Here is a 19,307-nt window from a genome sequence, read left to right on the forward strand (position 1 = left end):
GAAAGTAAGATATTGATTTTAAATATAATTTTTATAACTATATACATTTGTCATTCTTATGTATGAAATGCAACACGTTCACATAATTCAAATAATTCAGCCAATATTCACACAAAAGATAATTTGGAGCACACATACACCTATGTGTCACATCAATACATGTATAGAAGCTGATCCCCTATGTAGCTCTCTTAATCCAATGCTAGCTAGCGAGGTCAACTCAAGCTAAATTTTCGCTTAACAATCTAAGTGTGGGGCCCAGTGAGATCAACTCAAAGCTGTGCTCTCCCTGACTTATCCATATATAAGGATTGGATTCCAACGAATCAAGTTCCAACCGCGACTATCCGTCCTACTCATGTCCATGTCTACACCACATATATACCAGCACACAAACAGAGCTTCAAATTACCTTAAGGTGACATCCACAAATAAGTTTATTAACATATGCAACAAAAGAGTATGACTAACATTTAACTAATTATATACATACATATAAATGAATGCATTAACATGCTTTGAATATAAGTTAATAATATTGAAATTACAAATAAAATCAATATCAATTCACAGATTTTCCAAAAGTCACTGGGGCGGCTGAGAAAAAAAGGAAGGTTGACTCAGTTCACCTAGACTATTATATTCATATATTTATCAATAATGAAACAAAACAAAGAACTAAAGAGTTGAAGACACCTAAATTTTAGATGGAAATCCGGCAGAGTTTTTCCTGTACCTATAATTTATTCAATTTGCAAAACAACTCAACTAACACTTTTTAATCCAAAGGCCACAAGCCCACAATACAACAATAACACAATGCCCCTCTTGGGCTTACCAAACCAGACAATTCTCATATAAATACACAATTCAACTATATAGCTTTAAACTAATATTTTGTAAAAACTATCCAAATTAATCCCAAAAAATTCTATAATTATTCTCTGCAGTCCTTAACAATGCTATTCTACTCTTGCAATTGGAATAATAATTTTCTAGCTACCCACAAATATTTTATGGATTTTTATTCTAAGCTCAATATTAGGTAAAAATGGGCATTTAGAGTTTGAGTTTACCTACACCAATTTTAATACTGGGAACGTGTTTGAGGTATTTGAAAATGGTAGGAAGCACTGTAATATTGACCCACTTCCAAAGTAGATTTGGCAGCCCGCGTGTCTGCTCTGAAATTACAGTCCCGATCACTAGTGGAATTTTTTTGAAACGAAAATACCTTCGTGAAGCCCACAACACCAGAAGTTAGAATATAATTTTTATTTAATTAAAAAGACTCATTAAAGACTAAAAAATCACTACAAGTTTATAGGATCCACCAAATTTTTGGTGTCAAAAAAATTCCAAATTCATGATGTTGCAAAGCTCTTAACAAGTAGGATGCGCTGGTGGTCTTGAAATTTTGGTGGGATTCACGGTTTAAGAGAAATCTAACTCAGAAGTCGAAAAAGGCTAAAACGTTTTGGACTCGATTCATACAAACCACTTGATTAAAATTTGTGAAATTAGTGTCTATAAAAAGCTCTCGAAGAGTATAACAAAATAGAGATAAGACCCGGTCCAATTAGTAGCTGGAATCACCGAAAACGGTGAGGGAAGGTGAAGGGTCGTGCTTAAAAGAGGGGGAGGTTTGGGCCATTTTTGTCTGGAAAAAGGGGCAGTGATGGCGAGAGAAGGGGGCCGATGATGCGCAAACAAGGGAGGAAGGTGGGGGAGGTGGTGGCCGATGGTGGGGAAGGGGGAGGAGAAAGAAAAAGAAGAGAGAAAAGAAAAGGGGTCGGTCTGATTCAACCGGTCCTATTTGGATTGATTTGATTTGATCTATCCGATTTAGGACATCCAAAATTTGATTTTTACTGTCCTGAAACTCAAAATGAGGTTCAAAAATTTAAAAAAAATATAAAAAAACTCAAAAAAATTTATAGAGTTCAAAAATATTTTCAAATTTGTCACATGATCTTTAAATTAATTTTTAAAAATTATTAAAATTAATTATCTTAAAAAATAAAAATCCGATTTTAAAAATCCAAAAAATTCAAAATAAATACCACAAAATATATATATATATATATATATATATATATAGGATAAATTGACCCCTCTTTTTATACCACACGGATCTGCCATTGCTTTTATTTGAATTTGGCTAAGGCCAAGTGTATATTTGGCATTGTATTTGAAGGTTCAAAATTACTTTTTTAAATAAAAATATCATTTTAGATACTGTTAAAAAAATAATTTGAAAAAAATTATTTTATTATTTTAATATTTTTATAAGTAAAATTTATTAAATTTAATTTTAAATTATTTTTTAATATTCTCTAACTAGTATATTTAAAAAAATAATTTTTTTCAATAATATTTTTAACAGTAAAACGAGCTCAATCAATCGTACATATTTGGGTCTAAAATCATTAATTGATCCGTGATTTTAAACTGATCTGAAATTGGGACCCATAAACGCAAAGCTCTATCTCTTTCTTTCTTTAAGCCTTGATCTAGATCGGACAAAAATTAACAATTTCTACTGCCAGTTTCGATCCGACTCAACCCAAAAAAAGAACTACATATGTAACCATCACACACGAAATTGGGCACGTAGTGAGGGCCACAAAGCCCTCCGTGCCCAAATCCAACCTTATTTTTTAAATTATTTATAGAAATGTCATCCTTTTTTTTAAATCAAAATTATAAATTTTATTCTTACTTATCATAACATTCATATAAAAACTATATTTTGAAGGAGTTTTAGGACAAAAAAAGAAAAGGAGTTTGTGCATAAATACCAAGTAAATTCTCATTTCCAAGCCTACTAATTTCTCTCAATTCTCTTAATTTTCTTACTTTCTAAATATCCCAATTCTTTTCTTTTAACCAATAGTTTCTACAATTTTATATATTTCCAATTATATTTTATTTTTTATTTTTTAAAAAAATGTTAAAGTTTTTCAAGGCGTTCAAGAAATTATAAGATAAGGAAAATAAATTAAGAAAACTCAATTTTGCTTTGATTCCAATTTCCAATCGGTGGGCAATGACACCATCGATCAATTATTGGATAAACAATTACTATGCAATATCAAAGCTAATTTCATTCTGATATAGTTCCTCAAAATATAATTAATCTAATAACTCGAGTTTTTATATAGTTCATGAGCCTCATGATATTTAATGGTACAAACATGAGATTCTTCCAATCGGTTCAACCAGTATAAAACTTATTCAATAAAAAAGAAGAATCTTGATTAATGATAAACAATATTAGTAATATTCTCTACAATTATGTATTATAAATAGAAATAAATTCTTATAACTATGTTAGCTAATAATATTTACGTAATTATATAGTTGACTTACCATAATCATTTATCATCTATGTTCTATATAAAGAGATCAGATCATCTATGGATATATGTTCTTTCTCCCTATCAATCTAATACACTATTCTCTAATATCAGCTATAATTTAAATGTCAGAGAGATCTATGTCCTATTTATTTTCTATTTTATAAATTCATACCCATAAAAAATTTTAGTAGATTGCATCACATTCAAAAAAGTCAACATATATATTGACCTGGATGCATAGGAAGATGAAATGCCAACACATTAATAGGACAAGTCCCTAAAGTTCCACAGATAGTGGAAGTACATTTTACTGAACAAGATGAAGTTAAAGTAAAATGCAATTATTGTGAACAAATATTCAAATTGAATGAGAGTTTGAAACTTTTAAGCAACACCTCCAAAATAAAAATTTGGCTGTGGAAGAATTGACACAACACAAATCTAAATTAGCCACTTTGATTCTTCACAACCTCTTAAGTATTCAAATATTCCTATCAAAACACCAAAGAAAAACTTGGAATATTAGCATCCATTGAATTCTTGTTACAATTTCAAATTTTTTGACAAAATGCTTTAAACTTGGAATTTAAAAGAGTTCCTACAAATACTTTTAAATGAATAATTTTAAGATTTACAAAATTTATTGGAAGGGTTGGAACACTGTGTTTGAATATATGGAGTCCTGACAGGCAAGAAACTATGCAGAAAGGGTGGAGAAAGATCCCATCATAGGTGTTTAGGAAACTGAAGTTAACCTATGTACTTGTGAGAGCAGCTTTAATTCATCGCTTGGTTTACAAACGTGCGTACTCTTGTTAATAATGGTGACTGAACCAGTGTTCCATACTTTAACTCTCTCTCTTTCTAGCTCAGAAGGATCTTCTGCTCTTCTCTGTACACTACCCTAATATTAATTGCTTTTTTTTTTTTTTTCTATTTTTGTGTCTATTTTCCCTTTCTAATCATTTTTTCTTTTCCCTTCCTTCCTATTTGTCTCCATAAATATTGAAAAAGGCATTGCCATTGCCATTTTTCTACTGTCCCTTTTCATTTTGGGTCATCCTTTGCATGGTTAATAAAGGGAATGATTATTTGATTTTTCATTTTTATTGATACTGACACTTGAATCAACTTCCCAATTTTTGTTGCTTCTTCTTCATGAATTGATGCGTCCCAATCAATTAGCAAATGAGGTATTGGATGTTATATATATAGGTTTACAATCCTTTCCTTATAAGTTGAAGGTAAAATTAAATAAGTTCATATTATTTGATATCATAGTCTCACCTTATCTGATTGGTAGATCATTATCTTAATTTTTTATTCGAGAACGTACAGTTTAAAAAGATCAAAGATGATACGTCTCAATCAATTAGTAAAGAAAGTCTTAAGTATTATATATATGGATTTATAACTTTCTCCTTACAAACTGATTTTTAAGGTAAAATCAGTTCATAGACTGATTTCCAATTTTATTAAAATAATGACTTTAAAAAAGTTAATTAAGCTATTTATTGGAGTACATATCCAGCTAGTGCCACTAGTATACTACACAACATAAATTTCTGAGCTAATAAAATATTGTTAAATTGAAAAATGGATATAAAATCAGGTTGATTAAGTTTGTAAATGTGTATCGCCCTATAAGAACAAAAGGCAAATAATAAAATTCAGAAACACAGACTCCTCATTAAGGAGTAGAAGTTACACAAGAAACCAACAAATGGCCTTGGGGGGCATGCATTTATCAAAGGTAACATGAAATGGGTATTTGTGTGTGGCAAAGCTAGAAATGAGCTAAACAGCAGGCACTAAATGCAAACGTGCATGCAGTAAATACCCAAGCATGCTAAGATTAAATGCTTCAATATGGGTTCCACATGCAACTTTCTATATAATATTGTTAAATTTTTCATAAGATATCAAAGAACCCTTACATTGAATGACGGGTTAACGATGAATGTAACATTTAAATTTTAAGTGTATTTTAATATATTTTATTTATATTTTAATTTTTTAAAATTTTTTATTAATTAAAAAATTTTTAAAAATTAGAAGTTATTAATTTTTTTATTTTAATTAGATTAAAAAATAATTAACTTTTAAATTTTTATTATTTTTCTAAAAAAATTAAATATGAAACCCTAGTAAAAATATAGGATTTAATAATATATTTTTAATTAAAAATTCAAATTTTAATTAAACAATGACCTCTATCAGTCCCCTTAAGCAATGCAATGATTGAAATTATTATGAACTCAATTTGAACTATGGTTAAAAAAAAAATAAATTCCCTCAATCTGAACCATGCTTATTTAATTATATTAGTTCGAAGAATATACTCATTAAATATTAAAATATTATAGATTTTATGATAATTCATTATATATATTTATATTTTAAATAATTCAATAAAATTAATTAATACATTAAATAATATTGTAAAATTAAATTCTAACGACTTATTTATTTTAAATACAATATGCACCTCCAAAATGGACCCTAATTAAACTTAAATTCATTTCATTTGCCATTAGTCTAATTTCAGTTCATTATTTGCATCTCATAATAGTTTAGTCACCATATATTTTTAATTTCTGATTTTAATTTAATTTTAATTAAAAGTAATAAATAAATTTTAATATTTAAAAATTAAAAAATAATATTTTATTATTTAAAAAATAATATTTGAAGGTGAGAACTTATTTGGATCGGACAAGTTTGAACCAGTTGTTTACGGGCCGGGTTCAAGAGGGGAAGACCCTAACTTGGCCTCTAACCCAGATTCAAAGCCCGGAACCGGAAGCAGAGCAAGCTTCGGTCAACGTTTCAGGGCCTTGAAGCGGTCCTTGGCCGGGTATATCAAATAGATATCATCTCTTCTCAATCTCTGATTGGAAAGGTTAACAAATGCTCTGAGCATTCAGTTCAAAATGAATCAAATCGAATTAAATCATAAAAATTGAATTAATTAAATTATTATATTTTAAAAATTAAATTAAATCAAAATGAATAAAAAATTAAACCGAATCAGATCACTCTATTTCAGTTCAATTTGATTCAAACTGATCGGTTTTTGAGTTTTGATGTGTTTTTAATTTAGACTTGATTTTTAAGTTATTTAGTCTGATTTTAATTTTGATTTGAACCTAATAGTTATTAATCAAAGAAATTAAATAATTTATATATATATAATTGCATATAATTTATAAATTCTCTATAAAAATAAATCAATTTAAAAATTAATAAAACAATTCGGTTCGGATTGGTTTAATCGAATTTTTTTTCTCTTCAAAATCAAACCGAACTGAATTATTTTAAAAATTTAACTAAATTACAGAACTAAAACGATTTAGTTCGATTTATTTGGTTCAAATTAAATAATGCTCACCCCTAGATGCTCATGTATTGCTTTAATCTTATATATTAGTTCCATCAAAGAAATTACAGTTATAAAGATACAAAATCGGACTTAGTATAAGCAATAAGCAATTGAGGTCCTCTCCTATGTAGATATCTCCATGGCTTCAAAAGGGAACTTGGTATGATTCATGTGAGAAATTTTAAGTTGCATAGCCAGAGAGACTTATCTCTTCTAAAGGAAAGAGCATGTTCTTTGTTGCTTGCGTGGTTTCTTCTTTGGTTTTCGTGGTCGCAAAGCTACCTTTATTGCTGAATCAAACACAGCCTTCACATTCTGAAAAACCAAGCAGCAACAAAGGGTTATATATGTTACGATTTGATCAATACACAGAAATTGGCCTACCTGTTGAGTTTTTGAACTGCACTCTATGTACACTACGGCTCCGATCATTTTCTTCAGTTCTTCGCCCTGGTCATCAATCTCACAAGTCAAAATTAAATTTTACAAGTACGATGTGATTAGTTTTGGATGAAAGTTGGCTTGCCTGAGCTGTTGTTATTGGTGTTGTTCCAGATTGATCAATCAAGTACCGCTTATCTTCTCGCAAATCTGCATTTAAGTTGACACTTTCAGATTCAGATATGAAAATTTCAAAGCAAGAATTGATTTCTAAGGCGTGAAAATGCTAGCGAAGTAATAAATTGCTTACCAAGCTTGGTTCCTACAAGCACAATTGGCACATTTGGAGCGTAATGTTTTAACTCTGGGATCCACTGCCAGTGATGAAAATTCAAGAAAGAATATATTTCAGAAAAAAAGAAGTTCAAGAAAAAAATATTAGAGCATGGACAAGAAATGGGAAGACCATTTTGTATATGTTCTCGTAACTGGCCTTGCTAACGAGAGAAAAAGCCAACAAAAACACATCAGCTCCTCTGTAACTGAGTGGCCTCAGCCTGTTATAATCTTCCTGCCCTGCCATACACAAAGAAAGTTCACATATATTCTTGCATGCCCTGCTCTGCCTAACTGATTATCCACTGAATTCAGAAATGATATGAACTAAATTACCAGCTGTGTCCCATAATCCAAGATTCACTGTGCTACCATCTACCACCACATTAGCGCTGAAATTGTCAAATACTGTGGGAACATAATCCTATCCAAAGTGAAACAAGAAGGAAAATTCCATCCCTTAATCTCTAAACAGTCACTATATATATTTTTCACTTGGAAAAATTCCATAATCATCAAATTTAAAAGAAAAGAAAGCATATCATACCGTTGGAAAGGTATTACTAGTGTAGGAAATGAGCATGCAAGTCTTTCCCACAGCACCATCCCCTACTGTCACGCACTTGACAAATCTTGCTGTACTCATTTTGTGTAGCCTCTCAAGCTAAACTTCTAATCTTTATATATATATATAAATGTATAGTTTGTTTCTTCTCTACTTGTACATAGAACGATAATAATAGAAGATGTATATGAGAAGTATGCATGAAAATGATAGGAAGATAAAGGCTTTTAACAACCCACAAGCCTAACATCACTCACTGTAGCTTAAATTCATCAAAAATAAAATGATTGCAGAAGATCTTTTCTTTTCTTTAAGTGCAAGGACAGAGCTAGAAGGTGGTAACAAAGTAGGTTTGGTGCTGGTTGTTAGTTGAGTTAAGTGTTGGAAAAGGAAGGAAATAAATGATAATGAAAATGAAAGAATTGCTTTATCAACTAATGCACAATGATAGTGTGATGGAAGTTAAAAGAAAGAAATATGCTAATATCATAAACAAAGTCAAAAAGTTTGTAACCTAAAACCAGTACATTTAGTGGTTGTCACCATCATTTTCAGGTGGTTCATGGACCCATTTTTGTTATGCAACTGTGCAAGGTCCAAAGAGAGGAGATAACTGTACCGTCCACATCAAGATAAATAAATCTCTTTAATAATCTATCTGCTCTGTTATGAATTAAAGATAAAAAAATATGAATTTTATTTATTTAAAATATAAATTTTCCTATGCGTAAGGTAGTTTAGATTTAGGATGGATCAAATTTAGGCAAAAATTTTCGGTCTGTCTATCTCGTGGGGGGAATGGGATCTTACAAGTTGGGAATTGGGGATGGATGATTTTGAAGTTTTTGGGGTGATTGCCTGCGTTGTTGAGCCAGGAAACAATTGATCATGGCCTAGATGTTGGCCGACATCGAATTGGCCCACATGAGTAACTTGGGCTACAAATCCATCCCATTGGGGCGACAGATTGAATATGATGGGATAAGTTCGGCCTGATGGTGAGTTTGGTGAAAAGAAGCTATAAAGCAAAATGAAAGTGCATCATGTGATGCACGTTATTACATTTAAAAGGATTATAAAGCTTTTAAAATATACAAAAATGTATAATATTTAGTATAAATTTTTTTTTTATAAATTTTTTCAATTAACAAGACTCGTTAAGTAATTATTGTTAAAATTAAAAGAGTTAAAACTAGTCGAATAGGTAAAAAAATAATCATTTTACTTTCCAATTTCTACTATTTCTTTACATAAATCAGCCATAATAAATAAATTTCTAAATGTGGATGATTAGAAAAAAAATATTTAAGTATATTTTTAGCCCGATTTATATAAATAAATATAATAAAGCTGAACTTTAAAATAGGTTGATATCATATTGCCATATAATTTTTTATATTAGTGTCACTTATTATTATAGAAAAGCCATATCAAAAATTTAACAATAAAAATTTTTCCCTTAAGCGCTTAATTTATAAATATTTATAAAGAGTTTATATTTTTAAAAAGTATTTGAAGAATTTTAAAACAAATCTATTACTTAAAAAAAAAATAGTAACCTACTCCAAACAAAACAAACTATAAAGCAACATGAAAATGCTTAAAACTCAATTATACCCCTATATTTATTGGGTAAATTTAATTTAATTATTTTTAATTTTTATTCAATTTAATTCAAAAGTTACAATTAAACCTCAATTTTGTCTAAAAATAAAAAAAAATAAGTTTTTTAATTTTTATGCTTAAATCAAGAAATCAAGAAATTTAATCTCAAAATTAATAAATTTAACTTCTTGATTTTTTATTTAAATCAAGAAATTTAGCTTATAAATTTTAATTTTTGAGCTAAATTAAATTTAAATTAAAATTTTTAGACTAATTTAGATAAAAAATTAAAATTAGCTAAATTTAACTTTGCCAATAAGCACATGGGCTAAATTAAACAATTTACCAAACGAAAATGCATCTATTTGATGTAACCTGTTAACACTTAAAAAGAATACACTATTATTTAGTCTCTATATTTTAATAAAATTAATTATTTGATCTCTATATTTTAAAAAATAAATAATTTAATTCATATATTTTGCTTTCTTTAGACTATTTAATTCCTCAATCAATTTTTTTCGCTGGTCAATAATGGTTAAACTGCTATTTAATCCTTCTATTTTAGTGAAATTAATTAGTTAGTCTTTCAATTTTGAAAAAAATACATTAATTAATCTCTATAGTTTAAATTCGTTAATTATTTAGGTCCATAATTATTTCTTATTCCTAAATTACTCCAATCTTCCCCCCTTTATTTCTCCTTTATCCTTCCTTATTTCTCTCTCTTCGTGTTTCTTCTTCTCTGTACCCATACTCGTTCTCTCCTCATTCTCTCTTTATTTTCATTTGTTAATAAAAATGATATAAGTTGTTCATACAAAAAGTTAATCAATTTCATTAAATTTATAAGTAATCAAAGAAAATTATTTTATAGTAGATAAATAACAAAAATGATATCAAAGAAAATAGAAATTAAAAAGGAATATAAATTCATATTTAATCTCTATTTAGAAAGATTTTTATTTTTATCTGAAAATATATTTTTCAAAATATATAGACTAATTAATTAATTTCATTAAAATAATGAGATTAAATAGTAATATTTTTTAAAATATAAAAATTAATTAATTAGTTTTCTTAAAATAGAGAAACTAAATATTAGTTCGAATAGCATAAATAATAAGAAAAATTGTCAGAAGAACTAAATATTTTAATAAAATTAAAATATATAAATTAAATAATATATTTTTTTAAAATATAAAATTTAAATAAATAATCTCATTAAAATATAAAAATTAAATAATAATTTTCTCAAAAGAATATAAAGGTCTTACAATATATTAAAAAATATAATATTTTTAAATAATAATAAGAAAAAAATCCGATGTAAGAACACTAGACCAATCAGTGGATTTTCTTTTTTTTTTTTTTTTAAGTTTCCTCTAACTTAAATTAATGCAAAATCTCAAAATTTGAAAAATATTTTAATATTATGAGTATTATTTCTATCTATTATTATCTAAAAATAATTACATTATTAATGAATGAATGAAACCAAAAAAATAACCCCTTCACGTCCGAAATTATACAAGATCCTCTTGAAGATCAAACAATTTTATTGAATTGAGTATGATTATATATGCATGATATCATCTATCATGTCAGAAATATTAGTGAACCCAATTATTAAAATTGTTCAAAATATATTCTTTTTTAATTTCTAAAATCTATTTTTTAGTTCTAAATTTCTTACTAACTGGGTGAAAACAAAAACATTATTCTAAAACCAACTAATAAAACACTAATTCATATTATAAACTCTAAGCATTATATATATATATATATATATATGTAAGATAACACAAATTAATTAAAAATAATAATAAAAATAATATAAAGTGAATCTTCTTACATTATTTTTTAAGCTTTGTCATCATTAAGTCGAAGTCATCTATTATCTTGTCCAATAATACAATTTTTTTAATAATTTATTTTTGAATATACATAATTAAAAAATCTTTAAAAAAGTTATCTTCCATGTTACTATAAAATTTTATTTTCATAATTTTTATAGCTCACAAAACTCCCCAAGCAATTATAGTTAAAATTAAAAGAGTACTTAAAAACTAGTTGAATCGCTTAAAGGATACTTCCCAATTTCCACCAATCCTATGGATAAATAAATTTCCTGAATGCGGGTGATTAAAATATATATATATATATATATATATATATATATATATATATATATATATATATATATATATATATATAAAAGCATATTTCCAACCCAATTCCATTAATTTCTAAGAGTTTTTACGGAAATGATTGTTGCTGCTAATAGTTTTTTTTAATAATTATAATTTTATTGTGAATTAATTTTTTAGTAATTATATGCAGTAATTCTTATATTGCTACTATAAATTTATGGAAATAAATTTTATTCTTTTAGCAACAACTTATGCTACATGTTGATGTTAAAAAATTGTGACTGTAAATATTTTATAATAAAATTATGATTGCTAAAAAAATATTATTGTCAACAATAATTATTATTATCAAAAGTTTATCAATGGTAATAATAATAAATAATAATTGTTATCATGTTCTTTTTTACGTATCATAATAACAATTATTCATGTTAGTGATGTATGTTAATTTTATGCTGTATAATTTTTTATTGCTAAATTTAACATTTATTGTGTATTGTATACATTGCTTTACTTTGCATTTGGCAAGTTAAAATAACTATATTAGAATTTGAAATTATTTTTTTGAATAAAAGTATCATTTTAGATGCTGCTAAAAAAATAATTTAGAAAAAATAATTTTATTATTTTAATATTATTATGACTAAAATTGATTAAATTTAATTTTTAATTATTTTTTTAATATTTTTTAATAAATATATTTAAAAAAATAATTTCCTTAATAGTGCCTATGGCTAATAAGAATCATTGAATTGTTGAGGAGTACTTTTTCCATGCCATAATTTCAATCGGTAATTGTACTTTTCAAATTTGGCTCCAGTCCAGCCCTCCATAAAAATTTCTTCATGGACTTCTTGCTTTACATTGTATCTGTGCAGGTTCTCGTCCGTCAAAATCCTTTCAATTCATTTACAATAGGGTAGAAGTCAATATTAACCTGTCGTAAACAGAGGGATGGAGTATTTTTAGATATATTTAATTTATTCATCTTAATTATAAAATGAGTTTAATAATATATAATAAGTTTAATTAAATATAAAATATATATTTTACAATACTGTTTATATATTTTGTGGATATTATATTTTAAATAAATAAAATATAAATATATTTATAAAATTATTAAAATTTTAAAATATATGTTATTAATAAAAATATATTTTATATAAATTATTAATTAAATCATGTAAAACTAAATATATTTAAATATTATTTATATAATAATAATCAAATTTAAAATAAGTATAAATAGTTTAAAATAAATATTAATAGAAGTTTAGATAGATTTAGATTTTAAAATTATTAAATTTGAATTTAAATTGCGTGACTTTTGTAATTACTATATTGCCAATCTGCTCGATTATTAAAACATTTAAAGATTACTATTACTCGTATTTTCATGTCTACAATCTTAACTTTTTGGAATTCATTTAGAGTTTGGTGGTAGATTTTTTTTTTTTTTTTATGGGTTGAGTTAAATTAAAAGTATCAATCACTGGAAAAACTATATTATACAACAGTAATTCAATATAGGATGGCTTACATGGAATGACAAGTCAATTATAAAGCAATAATTAAGTCATATTTATACTTAATTATTATTCTATAATTAATTTATCATTCTATGTTACATACTGACATAAAATCAGGATTGTACTATATACAATCGCTGACTGCAAACGTTAGACCTAAACCTAAAGAGATCATCATAACTATAACATTAGGCAACTCTAGTTTTTGCAGTTAAAAAAATTCAATGCTTTTGTTTTGAGGAGAGAGAGAGAGGGGTGCTTCTTGTAAAATTCGAAGAAATTAAGAGCAAATTTGATGGTGCCACCCACCAACCAAGAAGGAAGAAGAGAACCCAATAAGGTTATCTTTTTCCTTCTACTTTCCTTGTTTCCCACAAATAAAATTCCAAGAAATCCTCATCAACCTCTCTTATATATTCTAAAGTTTATATGCAAATCTTGAAACCCCTTTTCCACAAACTTTATTTCCTTTAGGCTTACTACAGGCCATAGATTAAAGAATCAAAAACCATGGTTTTAACCTTTCAAAGTGAGCTTCCATTCAATGAGAATGACTCACAAGACATGTTCATATATCAAATGATAAACGAAGTCACAGCACCCAATAGTTCATGCATGCCGCCAAGAAGCCAAATCAACACATCAAACATGTTCCAACCAGCGAAGACCATTGCCAAGAAGCACTATAGGGGTGTGAGGCATCGTCCATGGGGCAAATACGCAGCCGAAATTCGAGACTCCGCACGACATGGTGCTCGTGTATGGCTAGGCACGTTCGAGACGGCAGAGGAGGCTGCTTTAGCTTATGATAGGGCGGCTTTTAGAATGCGCGGCTCCAAGGCCCTCTTCAATTTCCCATTGGAAGTGGTGGCAGCTGCAACAAACCCACAAAAACTTAAGCCAAATTCCAGTAGAAATAACTTGGAAGAGAGTATTGGCTCTAGCACTGAGACATCACAATCGGAGTCGGAGAGCAGCACAACGGAGGAGTCCTGAGATGTGGGATCTGACATTTTGCTTAGAATTTGTTGATGAGATGGTCTTTGTCTGCACAAGGAAACATCAAAATCCTATCATGTTATTATGCTACGTTTAAAATATTTTTGTGCTCGTTTCGGTACTTGACGAGGAAATTTTTGCTATTCAAAATATAAATATATATATAATAAATGAGTTTCATTATATATTTTGTATCTTTAATTCATATTGGACCAAGTCTAAGCAAGAAAAATCCTTAATATGTGTATAGCTTTGATATGACATTAAAGTTACTCATTTGTGATTTGAAAGTGTTACAACATTTCTCTATGAAGTAAAGGTAAGATTGTGTATATAATGATCCTCCTAAGAACTCACAAATGTAAAATTTTTCGTGGGTTTAAAGCTCAATTACACTTCTATACTTATTGGAAAATTTTAATTTAATCCATTTTTAATTTTTTATCTAATTTAGTCCATAAGTATCAATTTAAGCTCAATTTAGCTCAACAATTAAGGAATCAACAAATTTAGCTTATTAATTTTTTGGCTTAATTAAAGAAATTTAGTCTTAAAATAAAAAAATTGAACTTCTTAATTTTTTTTATTTAAATCAAAAAATTATGAAATTTATCCTATAAATTTTAATTTTTAATATAAATTGAGTTTAACTTGAAACTTTTAGGTTAAATTGAACAAAAAGTTGAAAATGGGTTAAATTAAACTTTCTCAGGAAGCACAAGGATTAAATTGAACTTTTTGTCATTTTTATGCACTAGATCACCTTTTCGTTACTCGATGTAAAAATATTTGCAAGGTACTCTAATCTAGTTAGATGCATGCTATATATGCAAATTGCAGCAAAAGCAAGAGATTTCTTGTTACTTCTACATAATTAATTTACTGGTTGAAGTTTGCTCAAATTGTCACCATTACACATATTCCTCCATCATCAGTATAAAGCAGAGAGATAGGCTTGTTATATAATTAATTCAATCATTAATAAATAAATTGTATGTTTGCAAATTTAATTAAATGTATTATTAAAAAAAAATTAATGTTTAACCCATGTATTTTCATGCAATAATATTAAAATTCGTTATAAAACTGTAAAATTTTAAATGACTAGTCTCCTAATTAATTAAAAATAAATAAATAAATAATGGCCACTGCTAATGGAGATTGAATATGCACAAGGTAGAGAAGAATTGGATATGCCGGATATAGTATTTATATTTTTTTAAAAAGAAAATAATATTTAAAATTAGATTCACCTTGTTCACTTGTATTAAAAAAATAAAATATATCTTAGGAATATAGGTTTTAAATATAATTTTAATAATATATTTATTTTTTAAAAAAATAAATATTTAAATATATAAATACATATAAATAAAATATTTTTTAATAAAAAATAATAATATATTATTATGCAGGGTAAATTACGAGTATTTGGATAAGGGAGAAAGTATCCTCTTTTTCACCTTATAATATCAAGATCGAAGAAAATTAATTGAATTCAATAATTTCGGAAATTTTTACTATCCCCTGTTGATTGAATTATTATAATTTTAAGATTTTTTTTTTGTAATTTTAGACTTAAACTGTCTAATGTTTATCCGTTGTATCTTTTATAATCCAATTTCAATGAAATTCTCTCTTTTGAAAAATAAAAAAAATATTGATTGAAAGTAAACATCTGAATTTTAATTAATTTTCCCATTAAACTTGTCAAAGGGTCCAATAACTTGGTTGAAGAGTATGGGAATTAAACTTGTCAAAGGGTCCAAGAACTTGGTTGAAGAGTATGGGATACCCATCTTTTCTTGATACATATTGTTGGAACAGAATTTTAGTCATAAAAAATCAAGCAAGTAATTAGGATTACCAAATTGGGAGCCGCATGTATCAACTTCCTGGCAATTCCCACCAACTACTCCAATTTTCAAACTGTCAAAACTATATATTACTACTGCATGATAATTCTCTTCTATAATCTCAGTCTCATATATTCTACCATTTCTTAATTAGAAAGTTAAATATATTTTATCTTAATTATACTTAATTCATTTAAAAAGTAAGAAATTTTTTTATCTAAATCCAATTTACAGTAAATCAAAGACATAAATATATGAAATCTATATATTTAATAAGTGAATTTTATCATATATCTTGTATTTTGAGTCTCATAAATTAGATTTAGATAAAAAAAAATTGAAAAAAGACGTATGGATGTTAATTATATTCTTGTGAGAGTTTCTGCACTCCTCCTTTTACCCTTCAGGGCCATGATGTAATCTTTCAATCCTTTATAATTAAAATCTTTTAGTTGCTCACCCTCAATAAATTAATATATAAATGTTACCTAATATATGAATGAAAAAAAAAATTACTAAAAATATAAATATATGAATTTTATACCTATTTTACATATAGATTTTATTATATTTATTGTATTTAAATTTATGATAAATACAAGAATTTCCGTTCAATAACTTATTCTCTGCAATGCACGGATTAATGAACAATTTATGAAACAAATATATACTGTTTTCGAGGCCACCCCAATCCGATATGTATAGAAACAAGTATATATATTTTACCTGTTGAACAGCATAATTAACCTCTGGCATCATTTTCTATTAGTACCTGAATCATAAGGAGGACAGCAAACTGTCCAAATAATCACTGCCCAGGTCCTGAAATACTAACACATCAAACTCATTCCCAAACGTCTCTTCCACGCTAGCCATTCTTTTCAGCGCACGCTCTTCACTAATCATGTCCTCACTCCTCTCTTCCCAATCTCTTGACACCCTTTTTCTATGGCCTGCAACATTATTATTGCAGGAATTGTCACTTGCTTTAGTACAAGTTGTTGATGAAATATTCAAATCGTTGTTGATGCCCATAGCCTTAGCAACTGTCTCGATTGGGAAGTTGAGATATGCCTTGGGTCCTCTGATTCTCAAAGCAGCCTTGTCATAAGCTAAAGCCGCTTCCTCAGCTGTATTAAAAGTCCCAAGCCAAACTCGAGCTCCTTTTCTTGATGAGTCTCTTATCTCCGCGGCATATTTACCCCAAGGCCGCCTCCTTACTCCCCTGTAGTGTCTTGGAGCTGTTCTCTGATCTCCTTTGACAGGATTCAATTTGGAGTCTTTGTTCTCTGAACTATAATTGGAAGCAGGACCTGTATTGTCACTAGTAGGGTCTATTCCTGAAAGAAGTTCCTCCCAGGCCTCAGCTCCCATCGACATCCACCTGCCTAAACTTGGTAGCCTTTGAAGGATATCCGTTGACCCTTCTCTCCCGTCAAGACTAGGCAATTCTTCCCATGATTTGGAATCGTCTTGTGCATTGCTTGTTTGTTTATCTCCTTCATTGCCTCCATTAAAGAAGCTCGCCCATACATTCTCTAGGAGATGATGATGATCACTTTGGATGGTCATGTTTTGCATTACAGTTGGGAAAAAAATGAAGATTGAAGAGGAGAAAAGAAATTGTGATATAGCTATTTATAAAAGGTATATAATTGTAACATGTTAACAGCTAAGCTATGCTTATCCTCCTCCATATATCAATGAAAATTCCAGTTGGAAGCTTGTGCTTTAATCCATTAACCAGCTAAAGTCTTGGGGAATATTGGAAATTAAATAATAAGAAAGAGGTGGATTTGTGTATTTTAAGGCTCCTTTGTTGACTAGTGTAGATGCTTTTAATCATTTTGAGGGTTAATTTATGCAGATGCTGAGTACTATTGTATATTTTATTAGAAAACCTTACTGGTAATTAACTCATGATTATTAGTTACATAAGAGACAGGAAGGAAGGAATCGAGAGCTGGCTAGCTATACAGAATCTGCTTGGTTTTGTATTGCTGTTGCATCATATGGATAATGCATTTAACCACTTTGTAGATAGATTACCTGTATACACGTGAATACTCTTAATGAAACTGTCACATTCACTGGCATTGTGATTTTAGCGAGGATGATAATTGGAGGATGATAAAGGGTTGGATATTTTTAGATATCTAATTTAATTTTAATAATATAAATTTAATTAATATACAATTAACTTTGAATTTAGTAATAATACCCATAATATATTTGGGATTGAATTTTATCTATTAAGTATCTTTAATTGAATTAGTTTATATAAATAATTAATTAAATATAAAATATTTATATTTTTAGGATTTTAATAAATAAAATATATTTTTTATAATACTATTATTACTAAATTTTAAAAATATAAATTATTAATTAAAAAATATATAAAATTAATTAAACGTATTTGATTAGGGTATTAATGCAATAATAATCGAGTTTGAAATGGTCTTGATGGCATTTCCCACTCGATATGCTAAATTTTAGGTCTTGGTGTAAGAGGTTGATCTATTGATTGGGGTGTAGCTGGATTTACTCATGTTAAATTTTTTGACTTTATTTTTATTTTTTTAAGCATGTTGAAACGGTGTATTGCTTAAAAAATATCAATGTATCAAAATAAATCTTATAATTAAAGGCATAAATTTATTTTTTTTTTCTCATTTAACTCTAATTATAGTTTAAATTCAAAACCTAGTTATGAAATTGCAATACCATTTATTATTTCCAATAAATAATTTGATACCCTTTGTTGTGCCTCTAAAGTTTCGTTGTAATTTATTAAGGAATCCACGTTAACAAGGGAAGGCTGTAAAAATATATCACATAATTAATAACACTTAATTGCTGTGATGAATCGATCCTAGCTTTACAAATGTAAAAGTAGCTAGCTTGACAAATTTAGAAGTAGCTGAGTTTTGAAGTATGAATTTTTCTTGCATAAGATGTACAATGAAATTTACCTACTAAATAAATATAGATATTACATATTTATATTTTGGATTCATGATGGATCAAATTTGGACAAAAATTTGCTTAGGATATATGCTTCTCATTAGTCATTACAAATTAAAAGAATTAGCCAAATTCTTTGTTTCCACTGAGGTAATTTGGTGGTTAAGAA

At 27.6% G+C, this 19,307-nt stretch overlaps 3 protein-coding genes across 3 annotated transcripts; 1 reads left to right on the forward strand and 2 right to left on the reverse strand.

Moving 5' to 3' along the window:
• Window positions 1–6,768: 6,768 nt before the first annotated feature.
• Window positions 6,769–8,209, reverse strand: LOC110638257 (rac-like GTP-binding protein RAC13). Its single transcript, XM_021788752.2, has 7 exons — window positions 8,009–8,209; window positions 7,798–7,885; window positions 7,592–7,701; window positions 7,436–7,499; window positions 7,271–7,335; window positions 7,129–7,194; window positions 6,769–7,059 (listed from the first exon to the last, which is right to left on the reverse strand). Exons 1-7 carry the CDS (start codon window positions 8,105–8,107, stop codon window positions 6,958–6,960), a joined length of 594 nt encoding a protein of 197 aa, XP_021644444.2. The 5' UTR covers window positions 8,108–8,209; the 3' UTR covers window positions 6,769–6,957.
• A 5,536-nt stretch (window positions 8,210–13,745) lies between these two features.
• LOC110638247 (pathogenesis-related genes transcriptional activator PTI5-like) lies at window positions 13,746–14,452 on the forward strand. The gene has a single exon (XM_058142055.1). The coding sequence runs from the start codon at window positions 13,827–13,829 to the stop codon at window positions 14,310–14,312; it is 486 nt and encodes a 161-aa protein (XP_057998038.1). The 5' UTR covers window positions 13,746–13,826; the 3' UTR covers window positions 14,313–14,452.
• Window positions 14,453–16,862: 2,410 nt separating this feature from the next.
• On the reverse strand, window positions 16,863–17,958 carry LOC110638252 (ethylene-responsive transcription factor ERF091). Its single transcript, XM_021788744.2, has one exon. It carries the CDS (start codon window positions 17,750–17,752, stop codon window positions 16,949–16,951), a length of 804 nt encoding a protein of 267 aa, XP_021644436.2. The 5' UTR covers window positions 17,753–17,958; the 3' UTR covers window positions 16,863–16,948.
• Window positions 17,959–19,307: the final 1,349 nt, after the last annotated feature.

This window comes from Hevea brasiliensis, unplaced genomic scaffold (assembly GCF_030052815.1).
Source record: "Hevea brasiliensis isolate MT/VB/25A 57/8 unplaced genomic scaffold, ASM3005281v1 Scaf316, whole genome shotgun sequence".
Lineage (NCBI taxonomy): Eukaryota > Viridiplantae > Streptophyta > Magnoliopsida > Malpighiales > Euphorbiaceae > Hevea > Hevea brasiliensis.

Excerpts from the sequence above, each read along its gene's own strand:
- LOC110638257 (XM_021788752.2), bottom strand. The coding sequence starts at position 8,107 with ATGAGTACAGCAAGATTTGTCAAGTGCGTGACAGTAGGGGATGGTGCT. Across the intron at positions 7,702-7,797 it reads TGGATTATGGGACACAGCTG|GGCAGGAAGATTATAACAGG; the intron begins GTAATTTAGTTC and ends TGTGTATGGCAG. Across the intron at positions 7,500-7,591 it reads ACGAGAACATATACAAAATG|TGGATCCCAGAGTTAAAACA; the intron begins GTCTTCCCATTT and ends CATCACTGGCAG.
- LOC110638247 (XM_058142055.1), top strand. The coding sequence starts at position 13,827 with ATGGTTTTAACCTTTCAAAGTGAGCTTCCATTCAATGAGAATGACTCA.
- LOC110638252 (XM_021788744.2), bottom strand. The coding sequence starts at position 17,752 with ATGCAAAACATGACCATCCAAAGTGATCATCATCATCTCCTAGAGAAT.